Raw genomic sequence first — 14750 nt, 5'->3', positions numbered from 1 at the left:
TGCACATGTGCATCACCAATGCCCTTCAACAGGCAAATAATTGACATTTTTTCATTAGCAACTTGCCTTTATAAAGTGCTTTGCGAGACATCCCAGGGGGCTTCACAGGAATGTTATCAGAGTTTGACACTGAGCTGCCTAAAGAGATATTTGGATGGTTGAGTAGCTTTTAAGGAATGTCTTAAAGCAGGAGAAAGATGGAGAATTTTAGGGAGTGAATTCCGGAGCTCAAGGTCTAAGCACCTGAGGCATAATTGCCAATGGTGGTAAGATTAAAATCAGGGATGCAAAAGAGGTAAGACCTGAAGGAATGCTGATAGCTCAGATGGTTGTGGGGCTAAAGGAAGTTACTGAGAGGGATGAGGTCATGGAGGAATTTGAAAACAAGGATAAGAATTTTAGCAATGAGATGTCATCAGTCAGTGTTTGTCACATGAGTACTAGGTAATCGGGACATTTTAACTCCTCTGTTACAGTGCTACGAATGATAAGTGCCAAATGCAGGCTGATTATCTGCATCTATGGCAGCATCGGCGGAGAAGAAAAAGTTGACGTTTCGAGTCCTCATGACCCTTCGACAGAACTTGAGTTCGAGTCCAAGAAAGAGTTGAAATATAAGCTGGTTTAAGGTGTGTGTGGGGGGGGGTGGGTGGGGGAGGGGGGGGGGGGGGGGGGGCGGCGGAGAGAGAGAGAGAGAGAGGTGGAGTGGGGGTGTGTTTGTAGGGACAAACAAGCAGTGATAGAAGCAGATCATCAAAAGATGTCAACAACAATAGTACAATAGAACACATAGGTGTTAAAGTTAAAGTTGGTGATATTATCTAAAAGAAAGTGCTAATTAAGAATGGATGGTAGGGCACTCAAGGTATAGCTCTAGTGGGGGTGGGGAGAGCATAAAAGATGTAAAAAAAATGGAAATAGGTGGGAAAAGGAAAATCTATATAATTTATTGGAAAAAAAAAGAAAAGGAAGGGGGAAACAGAAAGGGGGTGGGGATGGGGGAGGGAGCTCACGACCTAAAGTTGTTGAATTCAATATTCAGTCCGGATGGCTGTAAAGTGCCTAGTCGGAAGATGAGGTGTTGTTCCTCCAGTTTGCCTTGGGCTTCACTGGAACAATGCAGCAAGCCAAGGACAGACATGTGGGCAAGAGAGCAGGGTGGAGTGTTAAAATGGCAAGCGACAGGGAGGTTTGGGTCATTCTTGCGGACAGACCGCATGTGTTCTGCAAAGCGGTCGCCCAGTTTACGTTTGGTCTCTCCAATGTAGAGGAGACCACATTGGGAGCAACGAATGCAGTAGACTAAGTTGGGGGAAATGCAAGTGAAATGCTGCTTCACTTGAAAGGAGTGTTTGGGTCCTTGGACGGTGAGGAGAGAGGAAGTGAAGGGGCAGGTGTTGCATCTTTTGCGTGGGCATGGGGTGGTGCCATAGGAGGGGGTTGAGGAGTAGAGGGTAATGGAGGAGTGGACCAGGGTGTCCCGGAGGGAGCGATCCCTACGGAATGCCGATAGGGGGGGTGAAGGGAAGATGTGTTTGGTGGTGGCATCATGCTGGAGTTGGCGGAAATGGCGGAGGATGATCCTTTGAATGCGGAGGCTGGTGGGGTGATAAGTGAGGACAAGGGGGACCCTATCATGTTTCTGGGAAGGAGGAGAAGGCGTGAGCGCGGATGCGCGGGAGATGGGCCGGACATGGTTGAGGGCCCTGTCAACGACCGTGGGTGGAAAACCTCGGTTAAGGAAGAAGGAGGACATGTCAGAGGAACTGTTTTTGAAGGTAGCATCATCGGAACAGATGCGACGGAGGTGAAGGAACTGAGAGAATGGGATGGAGTCCTTACAGGAAGCGGGGTGTGAAGAGTTGTAGTCGAGATAGCTGTGGGAGTCGGTGGGTTTGTAATGGATATTGGTGGACAGTCTATCACCAGGGATTGAGACAGAGAGGTCAAGGAAGGGAAGGGAAGTGTCAGAGATGGACCACGTGAAAATGATGGAGGGGTGGAGATTGGAAGCAAAATTAATAAATTTTTCCAAGTCCCGACGAGAGCATGAAGCGGCACCGAAGTAATCATCGATGTACTGGAGAAAGAGTTGTGGAAGGGGGCCGGAGTAGGACTGGAACAAGGAATGTTCCACATACCCCATAAAGAGACAGGCATAGCTGGGGCCCATGCGGGTACCCATAGCCACACCTTTTATTTGGAGGAAGTGAGAGGAGTTGAAGGAGAAATTGTCCAGCGTGAGAACAAGTTCAGCCAGACGGAGGAGAGTATTAGTGGATGGGGATTGTTCGGGCCTCTGTTCAAGGAAGAAGCTAAGGGCCCTCAGACCATCCTGGTGGGGGATGGAGGTGTAGAGGGATTGGACGTCCATGATGAAGAGGAAGCGGTTGGGGCCAGGGAACTGGAAATTGTTGGTGTGACGTAAGGTGTCAGAGGAATCACGGATGTAGGTGGGAAGGGACTGGACAAGGGGAGAGAGAAGGGAGTCAAGATAACGAGAAATGAGTTCTGTGGGGCAGGAGCAAGCTGAGACGATCGGTCTACTGGGGCAGTTCTGTTTGTGGATTTTGGGTAGGAGATAGAAGCGGATCGTCCCAGGTTGGGCGACTATCAGATTGGAAGCTGTGGGAGGGAGATCCCCAGAGGAGATGAGATCAGTGACAGTCCTGGAAACAATGGCTTGAGGTTCAGTGGTGGGGTCATGGTCCAGGGAGAGGTAGGAGGAAGTGTCTGCGAGTTGACGCTCAGCCTCCGCGAGGTAGAGGTCAGTGCGCCAGACAACAACAGCACCACCCTTGTCAGCGGGTTTGATGACAATGTCAGGGTTGGACCTGAGAGAATGGAGTGCAGTAAGTTCAGAGAGAGACAGGTTAGAATGGGTGAGAGGAGCAGAGAAATTGAGACGACTAATGTCGCGCCGACAGTTCTCAATTTCTCTGCTCCTCTCACCCATTCTAACCTGTCTCTCTCTGAACTTACTGCACTCCATTCTCTCAGGTCCAACCCTGACATTGTCATCAAACCCGCTGACAAGGGTGGTGCTGTTGTTGTCTGGCGCACTGACCTCTACCTCGCGGAGGCTGAGCGTCAACTCGCAGACACTTCCTCCTACCTCTCCCTGGACCATGACCCCACCACTGAACATCAAGCCATTGTTTCCAGGACTGTCACTGATCTCATCTCCTCTGGGGATCTCCCTCCCACAGCTTCCAACCTGATAGTCGCCCAACCTTGGACGGCCCGCTTCTATCTCCTACCCAAAATCCACAAACAGAACTGTCCCGGTAGACCGATCGTCTCAGCTTGCACCTGCCCCACAGAACTCATTTCTCGTTATCTTGACTCCCTTCTCTCTCCCCTTGTCCAGTCCCTTCCCACCTACATCCGTGATTCCTCTGACACCTTACGTCACATCAACAATTTCCAGTTCCCTGGCCCCAACCGCTTCCTCTTCACCATGGACGTCCAATCCCTCTACACCTCCATCCCTCACCAGGGTGGTCTGAGGGCCCTTAGCTTCTTCCTCGAACAGAGGCCCGAACAATCCCCATCCACCACTACTCTCCTCCGTCTGGCTGAACTTGTTCTCACGCTGAACAATTTCTCCTTCAACTCCTCTCACTTCCTCCAAATAAAAGGTGTGGCTATGGGTACCCGCATGGGCCCCAGCTATGCCTGTCTCTTTATGGGGTATGTGGAACATTCCTTGTTCCAGTCCTACTCCGGCCCCCTTCCACAACTCTTTCTCCGGTACATCGATGATTACTTCGGTGCCGCTTCATGCTCTCGTCGGGACTTGGAAAAATTTATTAATTTTGCTTCCAATCTCCACCCCTCCATCATTTTCACGTGGTCCATCTCTGACACTTCCCTTCCCTTCCTTGACCTCTCTGTCTCAATCTCTGGTGATAGACTGTCCACCAATATCCATTACAAACCCACCGACTCCCACAGCTATCTCGACTACAGCTCCTCACACCCCGCTTCCTGTAAGGACTCCATCCCATTCTCTCAGTTCCTTCACCTCCGTCGCATCTGTTCCGATGATGCTACCTTCAAAAACAGTTCCTCTGACATGTCCTCCTTCTTCCTTAACCGAGGTTTTCCACCCACGGTCGTTGACAGGGCCCTCAACCGTGTCCGGCCCATCTCCCGCACGTCCGCCCTCACGCCTTCTCCTCCCTCCCAGAAACATGATAGGGTCCCCCTTGTCCTCACTTATCACCCCACCAGCCTCCGCATTCAAAGGATCATCCTCCGCCATTTCCGCCAACTCCAGCATGATGCCACCACCAAACACATCTTCCCTTCACCCCCCTATTGGCATTCCGTAGGGATCGCTCCCTCCGGGACACCCTGGTCCACTCCTCCATCACCCTCTACTCCTCAACCCCCTCCTATGGCACCACCCCATGCCCACGCAAAAGATGCAACACCTGCCCCTTCACTTCCTCTCTCCTCACCGTCCAAGGACCCAAACACTCCTTTCAAGTGAAGCAGCATTTCACTTGCATTTCCCCCAACTTAGTCTACTGCATTCGTTGCTCCCAATGTGGTCTCCTCTACATTGGAGAGACCAAACGTAAACTGGATGACCGCTTTGCAGAACACATGCGGTCTGTCCGCAAGAATGACCCAAACCTCCCTGTCGCTTGCCATTTTAACACTCCACCCTGCTCTCTTGCCCACATGTCTGTCCTTGGCTTGCTGCATTGTTCCAGTGAAGCCCAAGGCAAACTGGAGGAACAACACCTCATCTTCCGACTAGGCACTTTACAGCCATCCGGATTGAATATTGAATTCAACAACTTTAGGTCGTGAGCTCCCTCCCCCATCCCCACCCCCTTTCTGTTTCCCCCTTCCTTTTCTTTTTTTTCCAATAAATTATATAGATTTTCCTTTTCCCACCTATTTCCATTTTTTTTACATCTTTTATGCTCTCCCCACCCCCTTGAGTGCCCTACCATCCATTCTTAATTAGCACATTCGTTTAGATAATATCACCAACTTTAACACCTATGTGTTCTTTTATACTATTGTTGTTGACATCTTTTGATGATCTGCTTCTATCACTGCTTGTTTGTCCCTACAACCACACCCCCACTCCACCTCTCTCTCTCTCTCTCTCTCCGCCCCCCACACACACACCTTAAACCAGCTTATATTTCAACTCTTTCTTGGACTCGAACTCAAGTTCTGTCGAAGGGTCATGAGGACTCGAAACGTCAACTCTTTCTTCTCCGCCGATGCTGCCAGACCTGCTGAGTTTTTCCAGGTAATTCTGTTTTTGTTTTTGTTTTGGATTTCCAGCATCCGCAGTTTTTTGTTTTTATATCTGCATTTATGCTGTCTCCCATCATAGCTCTTCTAACCCCTCCCTACTAAAATTAACAAATGTAGCATTTATGACCTTTTTTTAACAATACAGAAGTATTCTTTATATATCTTACTGCAATTGCATGTGACTCTATCTTTATAATTCACATTTGCAATGAACTGTAAAAAGTTTCTTTGTTTGAAGGGGACAAGACCTGATAGCTATTTACAATACATGTTAATGACTTAGATGAGGGGACTGAGTGTAACAGATCCAAATTTGCTGACAGTACAAAGGCAGGTAGGAAAGTAAGCAGGAGATGTATGCAAAGAAGCTATAGAGAGATAGATTGGGCGAGTAGGTAAGAACATGGCAGGTAGAATGTAATGTGGCAAGTGTGAAGTTATCCACTTTGATAGGAAACAAAAGTAGAATATTTTTTGAATAGTAAGAGGCTGGGAAATGCTTGCTTGTGGAGTGGACTGGATGTCCTTGTAAGTGCAGGTACAGGATTTAATAGGAAGACAAATGGTATGTTACAAAGGGTTTGAAGTATAAGAGTAAAGAAGTCTTACGCAGTTTTGATCTCCTTGCCTAAGGAACATCATACTTGCTACCTCTAGAGGGAGTGCAACAAAGGTCCACTAGAATGGTTCTCTGGATAAGGGGTTTGTTCTAAGGAATTGAGTAGTCTAGGCTTATTTTCCCTGGATTTTAGAAGAATGAGAGCTCATCTAATTGAAACATAAAATTCTTAAGGGGCATGACAGTGTAGATTCTGAGAATAAATGGTCCCCCTTACCATAAAATCTAGAACATGAGGTCACAGTCTCAGAATAAGCGGTTGGCCATTTTGGACTGAGATGGTTGTGACTGAAAGGGTTGTGAATGTTTGAAGTTCTCTACACCAAAGAGCTGAAAGACACTCAGTCATTGAGTATATTCAAGAAAAAGTCAATAGATTTTTGAGTATGAAGGGATTTGGGATAATGTGGGAAGATGGAGTTGAGATAGAAGATCAACAGCCATGATCTTATTGAATAAGCAGAGCAGGTTTGAAGGGCTAAGTCGCCTACTTGTGCACTTAATTCTTATGTTCTTATGAGAGATGTTATTTATGAATCCTTTTTGCTTCATGTTTCAGAAAGGTGATTGCCAGAATCTTGTCATAATTAATCATTGAAGTAGCACGTGTGGGTAGCTTGCAATAGTTGCACATTGCATAGAAAGAGATTTTACACTGATGCAATCCAAGAACATATGGTAAGTATCAATTTGTCAACAACCTTATGGTTGTTGATTTCTGAAAATCTAAGCTAGGAATGCTCATGGAAAATGTACCCGTGGAGTTAATGAACAGAAAACAGGCATATAAAATTATTAATAGTCTGCAAAAAATAAAGGTACCACAAGGCAATCATTTCTGTTAACTTTTAAAGAAATGTCATTTTTTTTGTCTGATTACACTTTGCCACATTTCTCTATGTTAAAGTCACTGATATAACAGCAGGTTGTTACTGGATACAAAGCATGAAGTAGTGGTCACAACCCACCAGCATCTCAATTTGTGATAAACTACAAAGCATTACCACCAGTGGGAATGGAAAACTTAATGGGAATGGGACATTATATTTGGTGAATTTATTGAGCCAAAGAAAGGTAAAATGTAGCCTTTGAGCGATAAGAAAAACCTTAAGTAAATCATGCAGCAGTCAACCAGTTTCTCTGTTAGAAGACAGGCATTCAATTATTTTGCAGGAAGCTGATTTTCTTCCGGTACTATGAATTTGAACCTCAGACACTGCATTGAAACAGGCTACACTGCCATCTAGAGAATTAGAGCACACTCAGCAACTGAAGTCAAAATAAAGAAAAAGGGATTGTCTATTCGAATTTCATTGCAGAAGAAAATTACAAGTCAAATACTTTTCATTTTTATTTATCTAAACTACAAATCAGCATAATAAACTGGAAACACACGAAATAGAAATGCATTGTTAAAATACTGCCAAGACAGCTGCCACCAACATGAATTGTTTAACAGATAACTTCGCTCGTCTTTTAAAATTCTAACATCTTTTAGCTAAAGAGCTCAATAGATTGAGGAAAGGAATTTAGCTTGAAGCAAGATGAATTATGGTGATGAATATACTGTTATGTACTTGACAAGTAGAAGTGGGGTCTCTAGAATCATGCTACTCTGGATCAGCCCTAAAGACAAGTGGCTACTGTTTTAGCCAATGGAACAAGTGAAGGAAGCACAAAAGCTCTCTCTATAATATTTGCCACCAACACAGTTCTGGAAGAAGGTGGAAATGGTGAGAATTTTGTTTGTCCCCACGATGGTACAACTAAAGTTATTTAGTAGTACTAGCCAATTTCTCATGGTGTGGCAGGAGTGTAACACTCAATAAATTAAACTATTTGTGAAATCGATGCAGTTAGTATGATTTGAAAAGCTTTTCCACAAAAAGAATAAATGGCTAATGCCTAATATGACATCAGGTGCCCAGTGACAAATTTAAATAAACAGAGCTAATAATCAATTCTGTTACCTATAGCAACCATTAATGCCAGGACAGCTATTGCAATCTTTGGGTGAATTACCTAATTTCCAATGAAAAGATCTCTTTTGTCTGTTACTTAAGACAGGCACATCAATAACCTTCTATACAGTATAGAGCTTTTAAATATTGTTTTGTTAAATAACTTTGTCAGTTAAAAATATGGTTGGGTTTACAGTACTACCCTTACTTTACAAATAGAAACACATTGCAAGGAAATCTGGTATTGTTCATGAGCAATCTCATTGCATTATTTTTCTATTATATAAACACACCTTTGCTTCTCTCCAGCATATCTAGCTCCCTGTATTCTTGTTTTTTTCTCCACTGTTTCCTTCTTTCTATGTGCCTCATACACTTTTTCTCACTGTCTTCTTTCTTTCTCCAACTCTTCCTCATTCGTCTTCTCTCTTTTATATGTTTGGTCTACCTTCTGTCTCTCTCCTCTATAATTATGCTGCCAGATTCTATACTTTCTTAATTTTTGTGGTAAAGCCGAGCATAAACAGCAAGAAGGTGGGTAGGTTGGGACAGAGTACGGAGGTAATAGAGAAACTAGGCATTAGGATGAAAGTGGGAAGGTGGGCCAGGGTGGGGAGATAGGGTGAATATCTGGGTTAATGAGTTGAAATGGACAGAAAAAACTCCCACTGAAAATGTGGTTGTTATACACACCAGTCTGCCAGGACTCATTGTCAAGAATAGTCACTGCTTTGGAAGTATACACCTGAGAGGTTGTCAATACGTTCAGTGGAAAATTGACAGGAATAAAATTAAGGAGAAAGCTTCAGAGAGAAAAGAGTAGAAGCCTACCAAGCCAGTTTCTGTTGGTGCTCTAATGTCCCCTTCACCCGGGGAATACATAAGTAAAAAATAATCCACCCATGTATGACACAATTACTTTCAAGAAAATGGCAAATGCATTTGAACATTGACAACTTGTAGTCCTTTTTTGTTCTTGTGCTACTCACTTTTAAGGCATCCCCCTCATTTTCCAGAAGAATTTCAAATAATGTTTGACTGGAGACACAGCTACCAGACGTACAGTAGATAGCTCAGTATTAACTTTAGAATGACAGAATGAGTTAGAGCAATTCTATTACCACAAAGTGCACAGGATATGAAATATTTACCAATGCATGTTTTCCTCTCATCCTCAGCTGTAGGTTGCTCCATACATGTTGCTATCTGCACTTTATGCAACAAATTTTATAGAAGCATTTTATTGGCCCTCACTTTCTCAGCACCCAGTCAGCTCAGCACTGTTTTCAGAGATTATATCAAATGTAAATTCAGTTTTCTGTTGCTGCTCTTCTCATCCTTTCTTAGCACACCTGAAATTTGTGTCGTTCACAAGGCTCCACATAATCCACATCTGCACTGGGTTCAGTTTGTGCACCACTATGAGATCTTTATATAAGCATGGATCAAACTTGAATGCATCAGGTACACCAAGTGTCCTGAAGCCATTGTGTGAAATTGGAGTTATCTCCAGTCGTAACAGGCACAACCCAACAAACACGTCATCTATTGGGAAGAGGTCCACATCTGCTGCAGTCTGATGCAGCAGCAATACAGTTCTCCTGGACATTACATAACCACCACCTCCAGCATATGGAGGATATGGTTTATTTTCATACATGATGTTAGGGATAAAGTACTTAATTTTCTTATTCCTTTTTGGACTAGCATTGTAAATGATATGCCCAGTAAAGAGGTTATCATCTGGGTGAAAATCTTTGAGATATTCAATCACATTAAATATGTTCACAAACACATCATCATCTCCCTTTAAAACAAATTTTGCTGAGTAACAATCTGTAGCAAACCATCTGAGGAAGTTAATCTCTTTCAACGTCAAATTGAAAAAACTATCCTGGAAGTCCCATTGAAGGATGTCACCATACAGTCTGTATTCAGCTGCCAATGACTGATGCAGGGGCTGACCTTGGAACTTCTCTGTAATTCCCAAGAGAAACACTAGTTTGACTTCAACTCCATCAACAGCTCCTTCTTTCCCCCACGTGCTTCGAATTGTGACTCGTCTGTCTATGTTGGGAGCTATAGACTTGATAGCTAATAATAAAAACAATTCTTCAGTGCATTCCTTTGGTTTCAGCAAAGCTTTGAAAGTCCTGCAGTGTTTATATGCCAAAAATTTCTGGTACATCTTGGGTAGATTTGAAGACTGGCTCATGTATCCTCTATCTGGTAAACACTGAGTTGCTCCAATTACATTTTTGCTTACTTGAGAGACGGAAGGAGGATGTTTTCTTTCATCATCCTTCTCAGTTGCTGTTTTTCCAGTTTGCCATTTGAAAACTAGCACACAAACTGATGCTATCAAAGCAAGCCACAGTGTTTTTCTTTTCCTCTTTGAAAACATTATGAAGAGAGATAACACAGCACCAACTCTGTAAGTTGCAAAAGGACACAAGATACTTATGAGGATACAGTAATTTTAAAGCATATCAATCTTGAAACTTTCTACATCTGCTAGCCAGCCACCCTTAATGCTTTAAATTTTTTCTATTAAACTAGTTATACATTGAATGAAGTCAGTTTAAAGTCACAAAAAAATCTAAAGTGCACTCCCTCTGATGATCCTGCCTAATTTATGTATGTATATCATTGTAATGTGTCACAACATCTGCAAGTTTCTTGATATTTTATGATATAAAAGTGATGTCACAGCAGTTTTAAAACTATAAATAATTATTATGGCAGTGCATGCAGACTGTTTTGGCAAAGAGACTTATAGTGACTCCCTTTAAGCACTGGAGAGTAAGTTAATTGATAGAGATGCTGGAGTTCTTAAACTGATTACAGGTCCTGTACTTCTCAGAATCCATTGGACACTGTGCCAGCATCCAAGTGAAGTTGTTCATGTCAAGATTCTGAGGTAATACAGAATACTGAAATTGTTTTACAAATATTTTAAACCTGGAAATGAATGAATGAATGCTTTTGAATGGAAATACTACTTCTGTGGTAAATCATCTAAAAAATCAATGATAAAGCAATTAGAGATGTAGCGTCAGGTCACTATCCACTATTCCTGCTGACTTAACTCAGAGCAACATTGGTTCTGTTGAAGGGTCATGAGGATTCGAAACGTCAACTCTTTTCTTCTCCGCCGATGCTGCCAGACCTGCTGAGTTTTTCCAGGTAATTCTGTTTCTGTTTTGGTGGGGACACTGCCTGCCCATCTCCCTGCCCACATAGCCGCTTGATTCAGGAAGGCGGGAGTAAAGAGGTTCAGAAAATATTGGGAAACAGAGAGACATTTAATCACCTCGCAAAATGAAAATAAAGTTATGACTTCAATTTTTTATGTTGTAATGTGATGCAGAGATTAATGTAGCCTCCACCTGGACCCCTCCCTCTGGCCTCTTACCTGCTCTTGATCTTTTCATTGAGAACTGTCAGCGTGACATCGGCCATCTCAATTTTTCTGCTCCTCTCACCCACTCTAACCTGTCTCCTTCTGAACTTGCTGCACTCCGTTCTCTTAGGTCCAACCCTGACATTGTCATCAAACCTGCTGACAAGGGCTGTGCTGTTGTTGTCTGGCTTATTGACCTCTACCTCACAGAGGCTGAGCGTCAACTCACAGACACTTGCTCCTACCTCCCCCTGGACAATGACCCCGCCACTGAACATCAAGCAATTGTTTCCAGGACAGCCATTGACCTCATCTCCTCTGGAGATCTTCCCTCCACAGCTTCCAACGTCATAATCTCCCACTCCCGCATAGCCCGCTTCTACCTCCTTCCCAATATCCACAAACAGGGATGTCCTGGTAGACCCAACATGTCAGCCTGTTCCTGCCCCACGGAACTCATTTCTTTCTAATCTTGACTCCATTCTCTCTCCCCCATTGTCCAGTCTCTTCCCACCTAAATGTGATTCCTCTTATGCCCTATGTCATATCAACAATTTCCAGTTTCCTGGCCCTACCCACCTCCTCTACATCATGGACATCCAATCCCTCTACATCTCCATCCCCCACTCAGGGTTCTCTGCTTCTTCCTTGAACAGAGGCCTGTACAATCCCCATCCACCACCACTCTTCTCTGTCTGGCTGAACTTGTTCTCTCACTGAATAATTTCTCCTTTAACTTGTCTCACTTTCTCCAAATAAAAGGTGTGGCTATGGGTGCCCACATGGGCCCCAGTTATGCCTGTCTCTTTGTGGGATATGTGGAACATTCCTTGTTCCAGTCCTACTCATGCCCCCTCCCACAACTCTTTCTCCAGTACATCGATCACTGCTTCAGTGCTGCTTCATGCTCTCATTTGGACCTGGAAAAATTAATCAATTTTACTTCCAATTTCCACTCCTCTATCACCTTCAAATGGTCTCTCTCCGACACTTCCCTTCCATTCCTTGACCTCTCTGTCGCCAGTTCTGGTGATAGAATGTCCACCAATATTCATTACAAGCCCACCGACTCCCACTGCTACCTCGCCTACAACTCTTCACACCCTGTTTCCTGTAAGGACTGCATCCCATTCTCTCAGTTCCTTTGTCTCCGTCGCATCTGTTCCGATGATGCCATCTTCCAAAACGACACTTCTGACATGTCTTCCTTTTTCCTTAAATGAGGTTTCCCCTGCACTGTGGTTGACAGGATCCTCAACTGACCCATCTCCCGCACCTCTGCCCTCACACCTTCCCCTCCCTCCCAGAACCATGATAAGGTCCCCCTTGTCTTCACTTTTCACCCCATTAGCCACTTCATTCAAAGGATTATCCTCTGCCATTTCCGCCAACTACAGCATGATGCCACCACCAAACACATCTTCCCCTCAACCCCCCTGTCAGCATTCCATCGGGACCATTTCCTCCAGGACACCCTGGTCCACTCCTCCATCATCCCCAACACCTCATCCCCTTCCCTCGGCACCTTCCCATGCAATTGCAGAAGGTGCTATACCTGCCACTTTACCTCCTCCCTCCTCACCGCCCAAAGGCCCAAACACTCCTTTCAGGTGAAGCAACACTTCATTTGCACCTCCATCAATTTGGTCTGCTGCATTTACTGCTCCCAATGCGGTCTCCTCTATATTGGGGAGACTAAACGCAGACTGGGTGACTGCTTTGCGGAACTCCTTTGGTCAGTCCGCAAGCATGACCCAGACCTCCCTGTCGCTTGCCATTTCAACATACCATCTTGCAATGTTCCAGTGAATCCCAACGCAAACTGGAGGATCAGCACTTCATCTTCTGATTAGCCACTTTACAGCTTCCGAACTTAACATTGAGTTCAACAACTTCAAACCGGGAACTTTCTCCTCTATCTTCACCTCTTTTTCAACCGCTTTTTAAAAAAATATTTTTATTTTTTATTTTCTTATTTTCATTCATTCAATCATTGTTTTATTGCTTTTCTTTATCCTTTTCCCCTACCACTGCTCCCTACCCCCATCCCACCCCACCCCATAATGAAAGGGCCAGTTGTCACTTGTTCTATGTTGTTTTTTTCACAGAGTGCTGACCTTGTTCTGCTATTAACACAAACTGCTTTCCTACCTTTATGCCACTATCAGCACCTTTTTTTAGTCTTCACCACTACCATTAATACTCCCATTGTCTTGTGCCCATGACACGTTTGTCACTCTCTCCTTAGCCCCCACCTATACCTGGCCTTCTATCCAGTTTCACCTGCTCCACCGCCCTTAATCAGTATAAATCCTATCACATTTCTACTTCTCTTTAGCTCTGAAGAAGAGCCGTGCTGACGCGAAACGCTAATTCTGTTTCTCTCTCCACAGGTGCTGTCAGACCTGATGAGTTTTTCCAGCATTTTCTGTTTTTATTTAATTTAACCTTTGCTTTACTTACTCATTGAGAGCGGGAATCAGAATTTGGAGGGCGAGTTCAAGTGCCATTAATCTGTTCTGATTCAATGAAATGATGGCTCTGCTTACCAGTGAAGAATAAGTCTGACTAGCATTGTTGCTGCTAGTTTTGTCCATGCTATAAATACTTGAAAAGGAGAAACGTGCATGATTATTGGGAGAAAATAGGGGATTGGGGGCAAATTGGATGGCTGCTTCAGAGAGCCAGGATAGGAATGATGAGCTGAATGGCCCCCTTTCTGTGCAATGTGATTCTACAATTCCATACTGGACTAATTAGCTGAGCTTGTTTTAAGAATAGTCTTTACAAAGTGCCTTCCTATTTCCTTTGAGCTGTCCAGGCTATTGAAATATACAACATCAGGTAAAGAGTTGCTGGTACTGTATCTGATTAACCTAGAATACTTATACTGCAATTAATTAGTACAGGAATTTTAGGAATTTGATAGTAATTAGTTAGTTCACTAAAAATCTGAAAGGATTAGTTATGTTTAAGTAGTCCAAGGAAACAATAAGGTGTATGGTATTTGTTTAACGATCTACCTAATTGTTTCTGAACTCATTGGTACTGAAGATAAGTTTTCCCCAATATATTCATAGTTGAACTCATCTTCTAAATTCATTATGTATAAGATATATACTCCTTAGTCTCTAGCAAATGCGTGTCAAAAGGATGTGAAATTTTTTTCAAGCATTACTTGTTAATACATTTCAAGATAGGTGAACATTTTGAGGAAGTAACAAGGAGGTTTTGGTGAGGGTGCTGCATTTGCTGTAACAAGGCTTTTGACAATGTCCCATGCAGTGTACTGATAAAAAAGGTAAAGGTTTTTGGGATCCAAAGGCAAATGTCAAGTTGGATCCGAGATTGGCTCAGACAGGAAACAAAGGCTAATGGTTGATGGGTGTTTTTGTAAATGGAAGGTTATTTCTGTGGCTGGGGTTGGGGGGTATTTAGGTGGGGATGGTTCTGAAGGGCTCAGTACTGGGTCCCTTGCTTT

General features: G+C 43.8%; 1 protein-coding gene across 1 annotated transcript; it reads right to left on the bottom strand.

The window, feature by feature from the left end:
• Positions 1–9195: 9195 nt before the first annotated feature.
• Positions 9196–10270, bottom strand: LOC121286027 (N-acetyllactosaminide beta-1,3-N-acetylglucosaminyltransferase 4-like). The gene has a single exon (XM_041203048.1). It carries the CDS (start codon positions 10268–10270, stop codon positions 9200–9202), a length of 1071 nt encoding a protein of 356 aa, XP_041058982.1. The 3' UTR covers positions 9196–9199.
• Positions 10271–14750: the final 4480 nt, after the last annotated feature.

This window comes from Carcharodon carcharias, chromosome 13 (assembly GCF_017639515.1).
Source record: "Carcharodon carcharias isolate sCarCar2 chromosome 13, sCarCar2.pri, whole genome shotgun sequence".
NCBI lineage: Eukaryota > Metazoa > Chordata > Chondrichthyes > Lamniformes > Lamnidae > Carcharodon > Carcharodon carcharias.
Note: the sequence above shows the minus strand (reverse complement) of the source record. Positions and strands in the feature narration are given on the sequence as shown.

Coding starts and splice junctions, on each gene's coding strand:
- LOC121286027 (XM_041203048.1), bottom strand. CDS start 10,270: ATGTTTTCAAAGAGGAAAAGAAAAACACTGTGGCTTGCTTTGATAGCA.